We start from the raw sequence: 20599 nt of genomic DNA, 5'->3' as shown, positions 1-20599 counted from the left end.
AAGAGAATGTGTAGGTGTGGCTTGTGTACCACAGGCCAATAGCATTTGGCTATGGAAGTTGGGTGGAGCCTGCTGCAGACTGGCACCTGTGGAAGGGACTGGAGCACAGTACTCTGAACTAGGAGTCTAGTTTCTGCTCCCATGGCACTCCATGTAAAGAGTAGCAGAATCTGGCGCTTACTGATCTGTAAAAAGGAAGTCCTCTCTCTCCCCCCCCCCCCCCGCTCATGAATGCAGATGAAGTGCTTGCAAAGAAGGATCACTTTTACTTCTGCCTGGCTACTTCTCTTGACCTCCCCCACACAATTGGTGTTGCTCATTCCTTTACAAGGGGCACAAACACCAGGGAAGGCAGAATCCAAACACAGCAGCTCCACTTTGGCACTTGGGTGAAAGCCCTAATTCTACCAGCCGGGCTTGCTGAGATACCTGACGGGAAGCGTTCAGCTAGACCAGAAGCAGGTGCCAGTTCCTCTGGGCCTGGCTTAGACAGTATTGGCACAAGGCAAATTGGTGGCGGCAGTTGAGGGGGGTAGTTTGCTGTCAAGGTCCTGTAGAGAAGCCTATGCATCACATCTTCCCTGGACTTAAATGCTCTCACCACCCCACAAAAGTAAACCACCACCACCACCAGACCAAGAAAGAAACGGAAACGGCAAGATTGAGTCCCAGTGAGCTTTTATTGAGCTAATTCTCTCTTGAAAAGTAAGTCAGGCTTTTATCATCCATCACTTCTGCCCTCTGACACAGATATGGTCAGCCTTCTATTACATACTTGTGTGCGCAGACACATATCAAACCAAAAACATGAGCTCTACTGGACATTTGCCAGTTACCAGTTCAAAAAAAGTTTTATCTTCCCTCCCGCCCCACCCCATCCCGTTTCCAAATTCTAGTCCCCACTGTTCACAGTGAACATGGCCTGGACCGAGGACTAATGAAATACAATGTTGCTTGAACTGAAAACAAAACATCCCTCCCCCTGACGTTTTCCAGTCTTGTTTCAATAAGGGGAATAGAGACTAATTTTTCTTCCAGATACCCCCTCCCCACAATTCCTGGTTAAGACACAGCAGAGCCGTTATCTTTGTATATTTTTGCATCCCCCCCACCCCCATCACCTGCACAGAACTCTGGAATGTTGCCAAAAGGGAGATCCTGGCATAGCAGAGGCGCATCACAAATGTCACAGCAGATCTAGCGTGCTCCCACTTGGGATTACCCATTCCATATTCTGCCAGGGAAGAAATGGTAGCTGTGCCCCACAAACCCACGGCATGCTTGGCACCAGCAGCATAGGTCAGCCTACTGCTGGCAACAATGGCACACCGTGGCAAAGACACTGCCATGCACCAGAAGCCGCACAAGGCCTCCCTTCACTGGCAGGAGTCCACGAGTCCTGTGTAGGTAAACCCAGCCCCAAAATAAAATAAAAATAAAAAATAAGAATGAGATGCCCGATGTTAGCACGTCTGCCTTTGTGTCCTGTTTACATGATCTCATCCAGCTCCACAACAGACACAAAAGCAGGTGAAGGAAAGATGCTCCCATCTCATTCTGGATATTATTATTTTTTCAAAAAAAAAAAAAAAAAAAATAAAATAAAAAAGCAAATAAGACCTACCCACCCCCACCCACCCTCATGGGCAATCTCTGGCGAGTGCCAGGCATTCTGGAAAGAACACACTGAAGTATCCCAAGCCTGGCTTTGCCCCTGTCCAGCTCTGGGGGGATTTATCATGTAGATTGGTTACTCCTTGCACAATCCAGGGGGATAAGCCAGCCACAAGGTACATCAGTGTTTTATTCTCTTTGGACCCAGCTAGAACAACATAAAATAGATTGCTCTAGGCTGCCACAATGAATATTAATGGAGCTACATTGGCAATTTAGGAACACGAGCCCATAATCTTCAGGGTTTCTATTCAGATTAAGAGGGGGAAATGGGAGGGAGACCAGGGTCTACCTAGTCAATATCTGGAGCATCTTTCCATTTACATGTCCCTCTATGCCCTAGAGAGGGCTTCCAACCAGCACCAGGTGGCTTTCTGACCCAACAAAAGCCACCCAAGATTGGCGCTCAAGAATCTAGGCAAATGCTGCTCCCCTGCTAGGAGGCCACATTTAAAGTAATACTTTCCATTTAAAAATGCTGTGCTTCAAGAGTGACCGGCTGAGCATGGCACAGGGCATGGGGGCCACCTCAACTCATGGCACCATGTCAGGTGTGCATGCTCCTACGAGGTTCTAGATTCCTGCACACTTGTCACCTTTGCACTAAAATGACCCCCTTACCTCCTCTGCTAGGAAGACAGAAGACTGGCTGCAGCAGAAGAGCAAGATTTTGCTTTTGGTCAGAATTTCCCACCCACAAAGCATCCCTCCCCCCCTCCCACCCCACACAGAGTACTTGCCAGTCTGATGCAGCTGCAGTAAAGTCCCCAGCAGTGGAGCTATACTTTAGTGCAGCTTCTGCTACGTTACTGTGGAGTTACTAGACAAAACATTTTCACTTTGAAAGGTGTTGCCAGGAAGCACCTGGTTCTAAGCACAGACCTCTAAGCAGTAGGCTGGGTAAGGTTGTCATTTTCCATCGTGGGAGAAATCAGGGTAACTTAGCTCCTTGGGGCAAGAAAGCAGGATGGTGTGGCAAGTGCAGCTTCTGACTATGTCTGAGCAAAGAGGGTCTGTGCTTGCCTTGGTGCCTCCTGGCAGCCTGTTGCTGGTCAGGCTGGAAGGGAATTCTTAAGAAGTTTACAGGTCGAGTTTACTCACTCCTTTTGCCTGCAGATCAGGCCAAACATCAAGCATATTGGGAGGGGCACAATTTAAAGCAACACTACTTGGACCTAAAGCTTTTGCCTGTCGTAATCAAGGCATGCGGGCCACCTGCAGCAGAGAGGGGAGAGGAGAGCAAAGGCTTGGGCAGGGGCAAGGAGGGGCTTGCCCTGGCCTGCTCCAGTCTCTAGGCAGACAGGCTTGAGACAAAGTCAAAAAGAAGTCGAAAGAGGCAACGTAATCCAAGAGAACTCTGGAATTGGCCAACAGTTTTTGCTCTTTTTAGTCCCAAATCCACACTTTGCATGTCCTTTTCTATCTTGCAAGAAGGCAAAGGAGGACTGTGCCCCCTCCAGCACAGATGCCACCTTCCTGGAGTTTCTTGTAGGCAGGAATCCAGGTGTGCCTCCAAAAGGGCTCCCCAGACACACTTATACCCCACCCCCAGATCTCTTCCAGGTCTGAAGTCGTAGTGCTTGGCATGGAGTAGTGTTGCAGAAAACTGAGCCCCTCTCACCTTTAGCTGCTGTCAAGATCTATCTATAATCCCTTTAACCCCAGCAAACTTCATCAAAACAGGAAAAAAGAAAAAAGAAAGTTATATATGAACCCATAACAGAAAAAAACACATATTTACAGAGTTTATACAAGTATACACATCCAATTTTCTGTGGAACACGCTTCAGAAAGGAAAGAACACCACGGCTCTGAGACAAGTCTACCTAGCAAGTGCTGTGACCACCAACGGAGACTCACGGAAACCAGTCTGTAGTGTTCTACAAGAGCACAAGGAGGGCTTTTCGGATGGCTCCATATTGCAGGTGGGTGGCAAGTGGCTCTTTCCTCCTGGGGTGTTGATGTTGCACTCAAATCAACCCAGGTGGTCCGGGTTCTTTTGTTTAAATACACGTATTTACAGAGTGGGTGAACTGCATCTGCATCTCAACTCCTCCATTTAAAAAAAAAAGTTGAACAAAAAAAAAGTATTACTGACAAGTGTCACCTCCCGGCCCAGCATGTGTGCGAGAGGGGAAGGGAGTTGAGGTGGGGAGAGAGACTTTGACCTGAACCAAAATGACTCCTTGGGCTGTATCTGAAAGGTGATATTCTGAATGGTCTCATAGCATAAGGCACTTTGCACAAATAAGTAACAAGCTCTTTAGCTTAAAAGACAGATGAGGAGCCAGGGAGAAGTTGAAATGCACTCAGTCAGGCGGCTGTGGGTGAATCTGAAATTGCAGAGTCAAGCTTGAATTTGGGAGTCTTCTCTTTTCAGAGTTCTTCTTCTCCACCACAAAGAAAGAAATTAAAACCAGCAGTTAGTGCAACTAATGTTCAGTCAGCACACAGTGCAAACATGTGGGAAAAACAAAGGTATTTCCTTCCTATTTTCTGCTTCCATCCTCACAGCCAGATTTAAAAAAAAAAAAAAAACCGAAAAAAACTCAGCTCTTTAATCTTCATAGTTCCAAAAACAATAGATGAAAAACCCACAAAGAGAAGGGCATCCCGAAAGAAACAATGTATCACATATCCGGATCAAAGGGCTTTAAGCTTGTGTGTTTAAGCAAAGCCTAGAAAGGAAGAAGAAACACTCATATTAGTATCACACAAAATGCACTGAAAGTTGACACTTTCGCTATAGGGTGTGTAGGCCAAAGCTGCGATCACAGCTCAAAACCAGGTAGCAAGGTGTGTGCTTTGCTGCATGCCTGCAAGGCAGCATAAATAGAAGGAAAGATGCTTCCTGGTTAGCTCCCCATGCATAATCTTTTTGCCTCCTGCATAATATTTTTCTCTGTATACTTTTAAGAAGAATTATTTGTATTTTGAAAAATGATTACAAAAATAATTCCCTGCTACTTCTTAATCAAGAAGCTTGAATATTTTAGTCTCTTCCAACTCTACAATTCTATTATTCTTTTGTACATTCTTCGAGCTATAGGAATGCCCTTTGATAGGAAGACATCCTTAAACTCCTGTAACACATCTACACTCCAGTACATGTGAGAAATTGTTTACACACACACACACACACACACACACACACACACACATCAACAACTTAGGCACCCAACAATTGTACACGTCTCTGCAGCCACAGCAGGTGCTGTGATTCTCCAGCAGTTTGACTTCACCCTGGAAGGTGCACTCCATTGTCTCTCAAGACAGACGGATATCAACAATATAGGAAGTTGCCTTATACTAAGGCTGACCAGTGGTCTTATGTAACTCAGTACTGACTGGCAGCACTTCTTCAAAGTTTCAGTTCAGGCGTCTTTACCTACTCCTTCCCTGGGGACTGAACCTGGGACCTTCTGCATGCAAAGCAGATCCTCTACCATTGAACTACAGCCCCTTATTTCTATCAGCTGCCCCTCAATTTGTTCTCACAGCCACTAACGGAGCCTGAGAAAGAAAATTCTCTCTAGCCACTGTTTGCGGGGAAAATAGTAAACTTGCCCCCAGGCTCTTTGAAAGGTGTACATCCAAGAGTCAAGTAGAAAATTTGCTCACTCTGACACTCCACAAGTCCAAAAGCCACAAGAAAGCAGTGATCCTTATGACCAAGCTATAAACTCTTATCAGACCTCATAAATATATGGAATTAACAACTAATAAGTGCAAAGTGCGGAGACAAGTAGCATTGCTTTGCACAGGCATGCATAGGACAGGCAAGTGAGCAGGAATGGCCTATTCAGCCACCTCTCCAGAAGTGATTGGAAAGTCTAATTCAGCCTGCTTCTCCCTTCAGCCCCCAAGTCAAATACATACGCAGCAGTTAAGGTTTTTCATCTTCTACAGGCTCACTGTGGTATTCTGCCACATACAGGCTCTTGTCAATGTTGCTGGGGATGGGCTTGATTTCTGTACCCAGCTGTTCCTCAATACTCTTCAGGTTGAACCGATCATCATAGGTGATCAAGTTGATGGCTAGCCCAAGGTGGCCAAATCGACCTTTAAGGAGAGAAATTGGCTGACATAAGTTGAGAAAATCCTCAGGCTTGCAGCAGCTTTTGTCCCTTGTCAGTTAATGCATGGCTGGTTCAGCAGCAGTGCTGAAGACTGTTCAACCCCAGCGCAAGACTCAAAGGCCACCCAGTTCTCCTCCCCACACCCTGTATAGCTGAACTTTCAAGTTTCACATCCCCATTTATTCTAGTATTTTCAACTTTCAACAAAAATAATAAAAGGGCATTTTACTATTCCCCTGTGAGGAGGGGTGAAGTACAAAGTTAAGAATCAAGCAAAGCTAGCCCACTCACATTTTGATCTCTGTAATAAAGCTATTTGCATGTTGTTTTTCTTGTTCAATCCAAACAGATTGAAATATGAAATATGTTGCTATCTACAATAGACAGATAATAACTTTCTATTTGTGGAACTAATTGCTGCATAGCAATTGAAACAAGAAGAAAGATTAGGTTATTTCCGTGCAAAGCTTCCTCAAACCTGCAGTGAGCAACCAACAATCCCGATGGGGGCAGGGGGAGCCTGCTTCAGAATATTCCCTCCAGCTCTTCTTGAAAAGGTGCCCATTCTCAGAGTGTAATTGGTTGGGGTAGGACCACAGGGAGTATGGTTCACAGAATCATGCAGAACCTGGCCTGAGTAGGACTACACTGTGCACTGCATTGTGCTCCTAATCAAACTGGCAGTCAACAAAGCTGCTGCAGAGAATGCATCTGTGTCAACCCACTACCACACCAGGTGAACTGCAACTACGCCAGCTGAGTTTTCAAGGGCGGCCCTCTGTAAAGCGCACCAGGAGGTTAGGAGACTGCATAGATGATGGGAACTCAATAAGGCTTCTCTGTTTAAACTCTGGGATAGAAAGCATGAGGCCTGCTGGATTTTGTGGGACTCCCAACTTCCATCAGCTCCACCCAGCATGTCCAATGGTCAAGGATGATGGAGGCTGCAGTCCAACATCATCTGGAGGTATCATGACAGCTACCCCTGGTTTAACTTCCTCTGAATCAAGATAGCTGGATAAGCGATAGTGATACCCCACACATTAGCTTCACCCCTGCCATTATGTTTCACCCCATGCTGTCCACATATTGTAGAAAGGTTTGAAGGAAGAGAAGCCTCCTAAACCCACATGAGCTGCAACAATAAAAGCCTACATGTTCCCCAACACATGGGTAGTATCAGTGGAGGGATGACCCACATGGTCCCATCTCCCCTCTCTCTATGCAATCTGAACTGTGCAGAAATAAATGACTGAATAAGGGCAATATTGCTCACGGATTGTTTTTTTCAAAGGAAAAGAGCTTGATGACATCAGCTCTGCTTAACAGAGGGGTGGCTGGTGCACCAACAGAACCCTAATCTGACTATGGTCTCCAACATGAAGGACAAAGTCAAAGTTGGCTGCTGCTTGCTCACTGAGCAGTATTTGGCAAGAAGCTACCAAATAAGCTGTCATTCTTCACTGCACAGCTTTCTCACCTGATCTGCCAATACGGTGGAGATACGTTTCTGCCAGCTTTGGAAAATCAAAGTTTATCACAACATTCACAGCTTGGATATCAATACCTCGGGTAAACAGATCTGAAAAATGAAGTTTTCAGTTTAGATAATTTGACTAAAGTGACAAGGACAGCCCTCCTCAATCAAGAAGAGGTAAGATGGTCTGCCAACAGGCATTAGCAGGGCAGGAAACCAAGACACAACTAATTTTGCACTAAGTTTTTCCTTTAGCCTCAAGAGCTGCAGGATTCTTTAAAGGACTAACCCTGAAGGACCATTCACAGCCACACAGATATTTATGATGAACAATACACAGTTGTCCCATAGCTAACTTTTCCCAACCAAGAAAATTCAGAACCTGGACAAAGCGTTTCTTGGCTACTCAAACTGTTGCACCATTCAGTTGCGAATGCTCTTCAAGGATAACTACTAAGCCAACAAGAAGCTGGGGGAGGTTATCCAAACTGCTTTCCCCCTTATTCATTCTTACGTCCATTCATAATAATGCCCATACCCCTCTTGCATTCTCCTATCGGACTGAAGGTGCTTAATGAATTTCCAAAATGGAAGCACAGAGAAGATATTCTAAGTCTACTTTCAATTTGATATTGAATAGTCACTAGGCTTGAGACATGAGCCAGAGAGAAAACAAAAGGGGTACTCACCAGTGCAAACAAGATTGCGGCATAAGCCATTCCGGAAATCGTGGAACACACGATTGCGGTGCTCCTGGTAAGAAACAGGAAGAGATTATTCACCAAAACATCCCCTGATGTTGAGAGACCAAGCAGCTGGGAATCTCCAGAGAAACAGCAAGAAAACAACAGTTTGCACAATTCATGCCACAAAGCACAACCTACTGCAGGAAAAACTGCTGCACCAGATATTGCAAGTCTGAAGTGCTATATTTGGGGCCACTCCCTATCAGTTCCTGTCTTCCACTTTCACACTAGGTTACCCCAATTCTATCTTAATTTAGCCATCTGTTTAGCCCCCCATTGTGCCAGTACCAATCTGACTCTCATTTAAGAAGTGAAGGAAATCTCTTCAAACACTGGCATACTTCGGTGCCATACGAGTAGTAGTAACAGAACTAAAGGTGGTTCCAGAGAGTATTTGAATGTGTCATGCAGCAAGAAGGGAACATCTGAACAGCATCTATCTCCTCATCTGCCCCCCCCCCAAACCCTTAGTATCAGGAACCAAGTTGCATTAAAATCCTATAGATGCTTGTTAATTTTTAACTTCATACTGACCTGTCTCATCTTTGCATGGATATAGAAGCACGAATACCCCAGCTGGGAAATTTTCTTAGCGAGTAGTTCAACCCGTTGGGAAGAGTTGCAGAAGATGATTGATTGGTTGATTTGGAGCTAAATACAAATACAAAGTGTTCAATGTCTGAAAATTCCAAGGCAATTAATCTTTTTAAAAAGACAAAACTATCACAACAAAGCATCTCATTTAGAAACTGCACAAACACTTCCCACACATAACCATGTATCATCCTCCCCTGGCTGAGGCTGATAGGAGTTGGATGTTCAAAACATCTGGATAGCATCAGGCTAGGAAAGGTGGTTCAAAGTAGTTCTAATGGTTCTGGTAAAAAGAGTTATCAGCTGCAAGATGAACAAGTGGTGCGGCTGGTTCAGTTCAGCATAGTTCCTGAGCCCCTCACAACTTAAGCCCCAACTCAGGAAAGAAATGTAGCTTCAGAACAATCCAGAACATGAAGCCTACAGCTATGTATAGCCTCTTAAATGACAATTTCTCATTCAGAGTTCTATTCTACGGGAAAAATTATGGGGGATGGGGTGCAGATATGCAAACACAGCTTTTCATTTGGACTATATTAGAGGAGGCCACCATGTAAACCCTCATTTCCTCTCCAGGAGTCTTCAGACCTGTGCTTTCTAGATGAACGGCTTTTATTTAGTTTACTGTTTAGTTATATGACTTGGTCTATCACAGCTTACCCTGGAGAATAGTGTGTTGAGACAATGAACTTTCTGGCGCTCAGTTACGTAGGCATAGTACTGAGTAACTCCCTTCAGTGTCAGCTCTTCCATCAAGTTAATCTCATAAGGTTTCTGCAAGTGGGAATTCTGAAAGAGAAGCATTTTGACATTTGGGCATTTTGACATTTGACATTTCCTGTCATTCAGAAAAGAGGGATTTATCAAATGTTGTAGCAAGTGCCAACAGTCCAAGAAAATAATCAACGCTGCACTTACCATAAACTTCTGTACACTTAAAGGGAAAGTGGCTGAGTATAGCAAGATCTGTCTATTTTTAGGTAGCGTGAGAATAATGTCCTCCATTATTTGAACAAAATCTTGGGACAGCAGCTTGTCTGCCTGCAAATACAAGTGGACCAATTTAACACTGGAGTCTTCATGCAACATATAAAAGCTTGCTCAACGCTCAGAGATCCTTACTGGTCTGTCTTTACAACTACTGTAGTTCCAAATAAGAGTTCCAGCTTCACTTTAACATGCCTGCCTAAATAATAATTTAATAATAATAATTTATTATTTCTACCCCAGCCACTAAAGACATTAATGTTTCCCAGCCCTTAACCAGAATCAACTTAACCTTATTTTTCCATGCAGCCCCTACCCCTTTTAAGCAGAAGAATCATCCTTTGCAAGGGTACCAGGATACAGGCCTGATTTCAAAATGCATTTCAAGGAACAGGAGTTGCCACGTGCTGCTACTTTAACTAGCAAAGAACAGATTCCAGAGTCTGGCAACGCTAATATTACCTCATCTAGAACAATCATCTGGACATGGTCCACCTTTGCTACTCCTTTCTTGATGAGATCCAGAATCCTCCCTGGCGTAGCTATCACCACATGCACTGCAAAAACACAGAAGCACACAGAGATGAGCTGCAACTTGAATTATGAAGTCTGAAACTAAACAGTCAGGTGCCACGTAGGGCATCCAGGGCTCTACACTTCAGCATCACAAGATATCCTACCTGTATCATCAAGCCTCATTATGTCATCACGCAGGTTGGTTCCTCCTGTGGTTGCCATCACTTTGGCCCCTCCCATATGTTTGCTGACCTGGATGCAGATCTGACTGACCTGCAGGGCAAGTTCTCGTGTGGGAACAATCACCATTGCTGCAAGAAAGAAGAATATTCAGGGCAGACCAAGGATTTTTGCATTCATATATTGTATCCTTTAAGAGCTCAACACAAGACTTTCAAAAATCCCATTGTCCTTACCAGCTTATACAGAGATACAATAAAAGTGTTAATTGTAAACAGAGGCAATGGAAAGAGAATTTTTCTTCAAACATCTAAAAACCTAGACTACAAAGATCAATGAAACAAGTTGGCAGCAAGCTCAGGACATAAAAGTTATTAACAAAATGAACAATTAATTGATTGAATTCACTAACATGGTGGTCTTAAGTCACTAGCTCAGAGAGCTTCAATAAAGGAAGTTTCTCCTAGTCCAGAAGCAATTATTTCTAAGCAACAAATATTGGGGGCTGTCTATCACCTTCTTGCCTGGTATGCAAATGAGCTTCCCTGAGGCATCCAGTTGGACCAAGAATATTGGACTAAAGACAGACTGATTCAGAAAATAAGTTATGTTCTTAGCTGGCGGGAGCATACTGTAACAAGAAACACTTAATTGCATCCCATTGTAATTTTCATCAACTAAATCTACTCTCAAGCATTTTATCTCTACAATGCAGAGAAAATCTCAGCAACTGTTTCACGACTCTGGGGTGGGCAAGTTTGCAGTTCAACCCTTCAAATTTTACTTCCTGTAAAAGTGTGCTGTAAATCAAAGGAACAGCCTTCTTAACAGGTGCTGCTAAAGGTTAAAGGGGTGTTGTTGAACAGGCAGGGATAAAGCAGCATTATCAACCTTGAGAAAGTCTGTCTAATGCTTTGTTTTCCTGACATCTGTGAAGTGGGAAGTTAAAGATAGTAAGGGATTCAACACAGCCATGGGTGAAATTTAAAGATCTGGACAAAGTTCTCATGGGGCTTACTTATTTCCCATCTTCAACTCACCTTGTATGTTATCCTTCTTTAAGTCAAGCCGTTCAAGTAAGGGAATGAGGTAGGCGCCGCTCTTTCCGGTTCCATTCTTAGCTCTAGCCAAGATATCCCTCCCAGACAAAGCAATGGGAATGCTCTCCTCCTTAAAAGAAATAACAAGGATCAGCATAAGAAAACACAATGCTTACCTCTACTGGGAGCAAAGGGTGGGGGGAAATGCACTGGAGCTAATGTAGCATTAGTTAAGACCCTGGGGCAAATAAGCACATATCTTCCATGCATGACCATGCCACCCAAGCAAGAAGTCTACCATCATGAACTGGACCTCTCACAAGCAGAGTGATAGAAGCTACAGAGGGCTCTCACCCTGTCAGTATGGTGACTAACAGGTAACTAACGAGCTAGGGTTTTTTTTTCCTTTTCAAAAATGGGCAGAGATAGCTGCTTCCAGTTTCTTCAGATGATATACAGTTTTCAGGATGAACCAAAGTCAAAGCACAGGAGCCTCGTCCTCCAGTAAAACAGAGTCACAGAAAAAGCAACGAGTCAAGATTTCTCCCTGTTGCCCTCCATACAGCCAAGGACTGGATGCACAAACAATTTAATACAGAATCCACATATTTTTCAGGCTATTGAGACACCAATGGCCTATTGATAAAATAATGGCTTTCCTCCTAGTTGGTCAGCTATAAGAAGTTTATAACTGCTGAAAAAGAATGACTCAAGCAGGAAAAGTTCTGCATTAACTGTATTGAACAATAATGTTCCTGAACTCTGGACATACATGGGTGAGGGAGGAGCCTCAGTTATCCACACAGCAGCTAGATAAAGTTTGATCTATTAGATATTGCCAGAGTGCGAGTGAAAGCAACATGGCAAAATAAAGCATCTTGCTCAACAGGAATCTAAAGTACCATATCATGCACCATCCAGCTCAAAAAGTCCTCTACCAGCTGAATTTTCATTCACCAGGTAAGCACCTTACATCTGCTCCTGTCACAGAAACCAACCTGAATCGGAGATGGTTTTTCCCAGCCCATTTCAAAAATTCCCATCAGCAACTCCCGTTTCAGGCAGTAATCTTCAAATTCATTTCCTTTTGTGGATGTCACATCCTGAACAAGCAAAGTAGAACAGTCAGCTCATGCCCTCTCACACATTCAATTTCAGTACCAGATAAAAGCAGGTAGCAGAGTGATACTTCAGTGGGACAGCACCTCCTTTGCATGTAGAAGCTCCCAAGTTCAATCCCTGGCATTCTATAGGGCCGAGGAGACCCCTTCCTGGAAGCTTGGACAGCTGCTTCCAGCCAGTGTAGAAACTACTCAGAAAGACAGACCAACAGTGTAAGGCAGCTTCCTTGGCTTCTTGTTCATTTGCTCATCATGGAGAATATGTACTAAAAGATGCTCTTGCTTGCATGCACAAGCCCTTCGGTCCATTCTACACAGCCAATGTGATTAGTAAAAGGTAAAGGTACCCCTGCCCGTACGGGCCAGTCTTGACAGACTCTAGGGTTGTGCGCTCATCTCACTCTATAGGCCGGGAGCCAGAGCTGTACACGGAACGCCGTTTACCTTCCCGCTGGTAAGCGGTCCCTATTTATCTACTTGCACCCGGGGGTGCTTTCGAACTGCTAGGTTGGCAGGCGCTGGGAACGAACGACGGGAGCGCACCCCGCCGTGGGGATTCGAACCGCCGACCATGCGATCGGCAAGTCCTAGGCGCTGAGGTTTTACCCACAGCGCCACCCGCGTCCCCTAATGTGATTAGTACAGCACGTCAAAGTGCAAGTAGATAAATAGGTACTGCTCTGGTGGGAAGGTAAACAGCGTTTTCATGCACTGCTCTGGTTCGCCAGAAGCGGTTTTGTCATGCTGGCCACATGACCCGGAAGCTGTCTGCGGACAAAACGCTGGCTCCCTCGGTCAGTAAAGCGAGACGAGCGCCGCAACCCCAGAGTTGTCTGTGACTGGACTTAACGGTCAGGGGTCCCTTTACCTTTTTTAGTCCAAACACCTACACACCTCCCTCAATTATATTTAAAGCCCAATATTTGCATGCTTTCTAGGTTTAGGAACTCCTTACCGAAGTTTTAATTCTCAGATCTTTTGGAGGGAGTTTTAAAGTCTTCTTCCAGTCATCGCCAGGTCTGAAGTGAGAAAATAAGACTTGTCAGCCGCTGATAGGATGCACCATTCCACTCTAGACTGAGAGTACCACAGAGCCAGAAATGCAAACCAGAGAACATGACAAAAGAAAAACTAATGCTTCCTCAAATGTACCCCAAGGCTTAAATTCATATAATAGCCATCTTCTCTCATAGGACTGTGAAGCGAACAAGAGCTCTGCAATGGAAAATATTCAGCACACGCCAAACTACAATTTCCAGGACACTTTGGGGAAGGCATGACAATTAAAATGGTGTAAAATCTATACTGTGCAGCTATGTCAGATGAGGTCCATATACTGTACTTACATTATGCATGTGGCAGATGCAAAATCCATGCATTAGAAAACTTGTCAGAATTAGTTAACTGAAAGCAATAGTGGCAAATTTAATCTAGCTACTAACTAAGCAAGACAAGATTCCCTAGACCGACAGTGCACCACCTTAGTCTGTGTTTCAGGACGCAAAGTTCTTCTGACATATGATCCAAAGCCCTCATTATGCAGTCAAGTACCCAATAAATGTTAAGCAAGCACCTGAAATTGTATTAAAAACCAAGAAGTTGTTTGATTTTTGCTGAACATAGGTGCAGAAATGGCAATTAATGAAGAATGCAGCAGCCAGATGATCAGGCTACAAGTCTAACCCAACCACATTAGCTGCCTATGTTTCCAGGCCAATTCAAGGTTCTGATTTTAACCCATAAAGCCTTGTGTGGTTCAGGGCACTTATCTTTGTAGAAGGTGCCTATTGACGTGAGTCTATTTGGTCAGCTCCAATAAATGTTCATGGAAGGCTTCTTCAGTGATGGTTCTGCACCTCGGTAATATTCTCCCAAAGCTCACCTGGCACAGAAATTGCTGTATCTATATGGTGCCAGGTAAAAACCTTCTACACCGTGTGCATTTGACAGCACATTAATAAATATCTCTTCTTTAAGTGTTTTCTGCCACTGTTTTTGTTATTTGTTATTTTTATGGACAATTGTTTTAATTATGGTTTTAAATTTTATAAGCCATGTATTTTGTCTTGGGTCTTTCCATAAAAGTTGTCTAAAGAGATTTAATAAACACTATAATCAATTCATAATATAGTCAATTCTTCATTAGGGGAAATATGCCTTTCATCTAAACCAAAAAATTCTATAGTAAGACCACTTTAAAAAAAATTCCCCGATTACCATAAACTAAGAAATTTTAGGCCAATATTCCTAATAGCCAAAGTGGTTGAGTGAACTATACATAAGGAGCTGTCTATCTAGGTCCATATCAAACTGGCTTCTGGCTGTGGTTTCAGGCAGACTGCCTTAATCACCATAGCTGATGACTTCCAGTAAGAGACATGGGGAGCATAACTCCAATAATGCTCTTGAACTTCTCAGCAGTTTTTATAACTAATGATTATGGCATTTTTCTGGAAGTGCTACACGTTTTGTGAATAAGGAGACCCAGTGCTTTTTTTTTTTAAACAAAAATGATATGGGGTACTCTCATTTTGACTCAAGAAAACCACCATTTTATAGTTCAAATTGGGAAAAATAAATACATTAAATGGACAAAAGTACAAAGATTCACAAAATGTTTAGGGGTATGCGTAGCCCTGCATCTCCCCCAGAAAAAAGTACTGGGGAGACCACTTTGCGGTCTTCCATTACTGCCCTATCTGGCAATTACAGGTGATTATAATGAAGGGCTTTTCTTTCCTGCAGAAGCTCTCTTATGGGGTCTTGCATGTATCTCTTTTGTCCCACCATATTAATACAAGACAGGAAACCACTGGGAGAGATTACCCAGTTTCTATTCCTTTCCTATCTGAACCAGATAAGATAATTCTTAAATGACTGCCTGAAGTCAGTAATGATCAAGATGAGGGTCAATATCAAACTTTGTCCAGACAAGACAGATGCTCATAGTAGGTAATCTTATAACTGGAGAAGAGATGGAACTGTTTGCTCTGAGTGGGGTCACACTCCTGAAATAAGTTAATTGCTGGAGTTTCCTCCTGGACTCTTAGGTGGAAGTTACGGACAGCAGTACATTTCAACAGTTTCAACCAATAAGGCAGGGGGCAAGTAGCCTTGCCACTGTTATGCAAGTCTGGAAGCCTCACTCTTCCAATATGCAGCTATGTGTAGCTGACCTTGAAGATGATGCAGAAACTTCAGTCCATCACAAATGCAGCCACCGCTATAATCACCAATGTCAGCTACTGGGAATACACAACACCAATTCTGAGTAAGTCCTCTGGTAGCCATTGAGCTTGTTTCCAGGTGAATATCAGTATGATGGTTCTTACCTCTAAGGCACAAGTCCAATATTCCTGAGATTGTGGGTTTCACTGTTCTCTGGGGTAGCTGGCTTCAATTATTAATACAGCTCTCTCAATAGTGTTTCTGTGCTTGCAGCAATTTGCTATTGGATCAAGGAGCCTATGCTACTCAGAGAAGTAGTCAAAGCTTCTCTGATTAGGAAAGCTTTTCTGCAGTTACATATACTGAATTATTGTGTAAACCATATGTCATTAATATGTTTAACATGCTTAATTATTATTATAAGCTTCTCAGGGTTCTCTAAAGCACCATGTGCATTGATGGATACAAATACACATTAAGCAATGAAGTACAAGAATCCCAATTAAGTATTTGCTGAAATCGTTGAAGCTCCACAGAATCAGAGAGGTTAAGGGTGATTTGTAGGAAATATAGCCCACCTCCCTGTTTGATGCTAGAACCATCAAGAGGGCTCTCCTCATTTTCAACCAAAATCTATCCACCTGTAACTTCAGCTCCTTAGACCTAATCCTGTCCTCTGGGGCAGGTATGTGAAGAGTGCTGTCATGTTACCACTAAGGCTTTCCTCCAGGGCATTCACACTCAGTTTTTTCAACCATCCTTCATATGACTCCCTTTATGGCTGATCAGCTTTGTTGCCCTCCTCTAAATCATTTTCATTTGCCTGCATCCTCCTTAAAGTATAGCACCCAGAACCTGACACAGTACACTAGTTAAGGTCTGATTAATGCAGCTATGGAGTCCAAAGTGCTCAGAGCCTAGCACAACCAAAGTGGATTTTGTCAATCTCATTAACAATGGAAACACTGGGTTTTCTGTACAAACACATGAGGGCATTTCATGATCGACAATTAGAATGCATGAAAACTAACAGAACAGAAAGGATGGCAGTTAAGTCTTGGCATCAAGTACTGCTCCGGTTGGCAAAACAGGCCCACAGGAAGAACTCTGGAGGTCATCCTTTAAGCACCAACATGGCTGCTGAGTAGTTTGGCAAGTACTCACTTGATAGTGGAGGCCATGCTCTGTGCTTGCTGCTGAGTGCCGTTATTGATTGTGTTGGGATGTTTCAGCTGGTTCATCTGTTGCTGAGCCTGTGTTCCCCCGCCTCCTGGGCCACCAGTGGGTTTTACGGGGCCCCTCAGCTGTCCATTTTGACTGGAGAGACCCATTATAACAGGGTTCTCTGTTCTGGCTGTACTCATGTTTTGCTTTATAAAGATGTCTTTTTCAACTTCAAAACTTTGTGAGTACAGAAACTGTAATAGTTTATTAGACTCTCCAAGATGAAGAGATAAATAAGGTCCTGCTCAATATATGAGTCTTTTATTGCAACGCAGGCAAGCACCTGTAAAGTCACTCAAGAGTAAAGCAGTAACTTGCACTGTGGAACAACTCTCTTAAAAAAAAAAAGTCTTCTGACAAACTTGAGTTCTATCCAAAAACCACTCACTTCAATCTGAAAAAGATAAGATAATACTGTTAGTATTTCTAATTATTTGCTGCAAGCTATACCAGTTGGAAGGATGTCCTCAATGATGCAGACAGATTAGGAGAACTATTTTACTAATAGACTACTGATAAGGAAAAACCCCCAATGAACAGTCTTGTGGTGCCTTAAAGACTTAACAAATTTCTTATGACACAAGCCTTGATGGACTGGGGCCCCCTTCAAACGCACTGAGTGTGCTCCCGGGTTGGTGGATATATATACACATGAGGGAAAAAAGAGAAATATAAACATTGAGATGAGATAGAAATAAAACAAAAAATAAAGCCAGAAAATTACATTAAAGTAAAATAATAAGTTATCATCATTATCACCCTGCTTATTTTATGTAATTTTATGACGTTTTAAACTTTAATGCAATTTTCACTTACTAGGCTTTCTGCATTCCTTTCTATCTGACCTCATTGTTTACATTTCTCTCTCATTTCTCTCTCTACACCCAGATGTATATAAATTTGCCCACTGAGAACAAACTTACTTTATCTGATGAAGTGGACTCTAATCCACCAAGTAATATATTTTTTTTACAGTGATATCCCAACTGTGGCAACGGGACTTTCACTTGGGCAACTGCAAACATTGAAGGACCCTCTGGGGCCGGTGGGGGCTGTAGGGGGTGGAGAGAAGAGAGAATCCTTTGTGTCCTGATGGATCTGACCTAGTGTCATGAGGGTTCTGTAAAACTCATTTTTGCTGCAACAGACTAACATAGGCACACCTCTGGAAATGAGAAAATTTGATACACATCCAAAAAGACTCCCACTAGTTCCCCAGCAACTCTGCATTGCAAAAGGATGCCAGTACAGATGGTGTATTGTCTTTGTTAATAAACTAGCCATAAGCTCTCTAAACTTTGTTTCCAAAACTCTTACTAAAACTACAAAATTTTTGCTTAATATCCTGGATGTACTGTCTTCTTCTTTTCAGTATTGTTTTTATTACACTACCTCCTATCTGCTGAAAATATTGCTGCAAATGAAGTCTGCACACTGGTGTGCTGCCTTTTAAAAAAACTTCTAAAGGGGAACTTGTTTTGGAAATGAAATGGAGGCACACAGTATGGGGACAGTGACAAGTCCCCCCTCCAATTTTTATGAAAGGGTGACTTTGAAAAGCCCTTTCCTGTGCACATATAGAATTAGTGGCCCCAAAACATGCTTGCAAATCATGTTAAGGGAAAGGAGCTCTAACTATGGCACTTCACAGACACAAGCAAGCTCTCCAAGCAGGAAGTTGGCTTCTGAATTGCAGAGCACCTCTTCAGCTAAAGCCACCTGACTGGAAATAAGGAGTGAAGTTTGCCAGATGCATCTTACAGGCTTACAAAGATTCAAGAGCAAAGCCTCTTTATGGATGGCACATGCTGAAGTCTTGGTACTGAAGTTACATGTAAAGAGAAGGGTATGTACCCTCAAAACTCAACTGTTCCTCTGAGAATATGTTACAAAAGTATAGTCACTCAGGAGAGGCTGCAGACGACCAGAAAACTAAACAGAAGCTGCTGGGAGGCCTCTGAAATGTTTGTGTTACTGATATTGCAGTGTAGCTAGCTTTCTTACTACTCTGCTGAAAAGTGACTAAGATAAAACCACTCTAGGCCTCCCTGAGCAATCCCCAAAGTGCTTGCAAGCACTCAAGAGTGTAGCTGATACAAGCTTGATTATACAAGAGTGTACTCAATAAAGTCTGCGTTCCTCCTTTTGCAAGTGTTGTGATTTGAGGAACTAATTTACTATTTCTTCCAAAATGGCAAGTCCAGAAATTCCCAGGCCAAAATGTCACTATGTGCGTGAGCGCAGTACACTCCCCCAACCGCATCTCAATATGCCCAAGGCAGAGAATCACAAAAGACCCACAAAGCAACCCCCTAACCCCTGCTGGAACTACAGCACTGGTCAGAAGACACCCCCCCACCCCCACCCCCACCCCCGTTTCTTAAGACTGGCTGACCAGCTGCCACAAATGAAAATAAAGGGCCTGCTACCCTGAAAAAAAAACAACCGAAAATTTTGGTGTTAGAAGTAGCAGCTTTAAAAACATTTTTCTCCACAGCCAGGCTGCGGAGCGAAGCTGCATATTATGGCTTGCATCCATTACTATTCATACTCAGAAGGGGCCCAGTGAAATGAATAGGCATGGCTAGATTATATCCATCAACTTCAGTGGGTCTACTCCGTATAGAAGCCAGTTGGCTATAACACTAAGATCATTTCCCCCTTTTGGATTTTTTTTGGGGGGCGGGGCTGCAACGTTTTCATTACGAAGGTTTCCAGGCCCTTCAGCTTCCCTCCGAGGAAGGAACAAGAGAGTTCCAGGGCGTCTCTTTCTCTCCCCTCACCCTTTCCCCATTTTGATTATGTGTCGGCAAAGCGGAGCGGGGGTTTGAAAAAGGGAAGGGGGTGGGGAACCACCTCCACACCCTCCGTTCCTGGCTGGACAAGTGAGCAGCCACCAAGACCTAGGCCAGAATCCCGCGGGGCCACAGCCTCCACCCGGCGCACTCCAAGAACCCTTTACCCGCAGAGCGCCGCTTTTAAGGGAAACTGCTGCGACTGCCGGGGCCTCCGCGCGCTTTCCTGGACCGAGAAGCAGAGGGAAGAAAGGAAGGGCAGGGGCCGGGCCTGAAGGCCGACAAAGCCGCCGCCGCCGCCCGTCCCTCAGCAGGGGTAGCTTCGTCGGGCCTCACCGGGCACCCGCCGACCCCATAAGCCGAGGCCCGTCGGCCGGCTGTCCCGCTTTCTCCCCGCTCCCTGCTTCCTTGTCGCTGAGGGGCGTGTGAGGAGGAAAAGGGAGGCCCCGATCCCAGGCCCAGCTACGCACGCGCGCGCCCCATCTTCTGCCGCCCCCGCGCCTCACAGAGGGGAAGCGCCTCACCGGCCCTGCTGCCTGCTCGCTCGCTCTCTCCTTCCTCCTTCCTTCCTTTATTTCTTCCCTTCTTTCGCGCCTGCCTTGCTGCGCTCGGTCTCCCGCTCCGGGTGTCGGCCTATCTCCTAGCCCGTCACTCGATGGGTCTGCTCCGGACTATGGCGGCGGCGGCGGCGACGCGACAACAAGATGGCGGCTTCCTCCTTCCTTCCTCTCTCAGGGCAGGCCCCGCCCACGCCGGAAGCACCACCCCCTCGGCGTTCGAACGCTTGGGCGCGCATGCTCCGAGCGCCGCTCCGTTGTCTGCGGAGGGAAGAGGCTCCTGAGGAGTTTTCGGCCGCGCTCGAACGGCGACGCTCGCCCCCTCCCTCCCTGCGCTCCTCGGACCGAGCTGCGCGCGCCTCCTTGGGCCGTGCTCGACGCGGGTGCTCAGGGGCAGACTCTGCTCCTGTACATGGAGGCTCTACTACGTCCTTATGGCAG

At 44.6% G+C, this 20599-nt stretch overlaps 1 protein-coding gene across 1 annotated transcript; it reads right to left on the bottom strand.

Moving 5' to 3' along the window:
* Positions 1-661: 661 nt before the first annotated feature.
* On the bottom strand, positions 662-20337 carry DDX6 (DEAD-box helicase 6). The gene is made up of 14 exons (XM_080983578.1): positions 20126-20337; positions 16747-17200; positions 13370-13433; positions 12292-12396; positions 11294-11423; positions 10238-10384; positions 10020-10114; positions 9489-9611; positions 9231-9359; positions 8511-8627; positions 7920-7983; positions 7234-7335; positions 5554-5736; positions 662-4352 (listed from the first exon to the last, which is right to left on the bottom strand). Exons 2-13 carry the CDS (start codon positions 16944-16946, stop codon positions 5561-5563), a joined length of 1452 nt encoding a protein of 483 aa, XP_080839704.1. The 5' UTR covers positions 16947-17200; positions 20126-20337; the 3' UTR covers positions 662-4352; positions 5554-5560.
* Positions 20338-20599: the final 262 nt, after the last annotated feature.

Source organism: Podarcis pityusensis, assembly GCF_964106645.2.
Source record: "Podarcis pityusensis genome assembly, chromosome: 15".
Lineage (NCBI taxonomy): Eukaryota > Metazoa > Chordata > Lepidosauria > Squamata > Lacertidae > Podarcis > Podarcis pityusensis.
The sequence above is the reverse complement of the archived record's forward strand: the minus strand, read 5'-3'. Positions and strand labels throughout refer to the sequence as shown.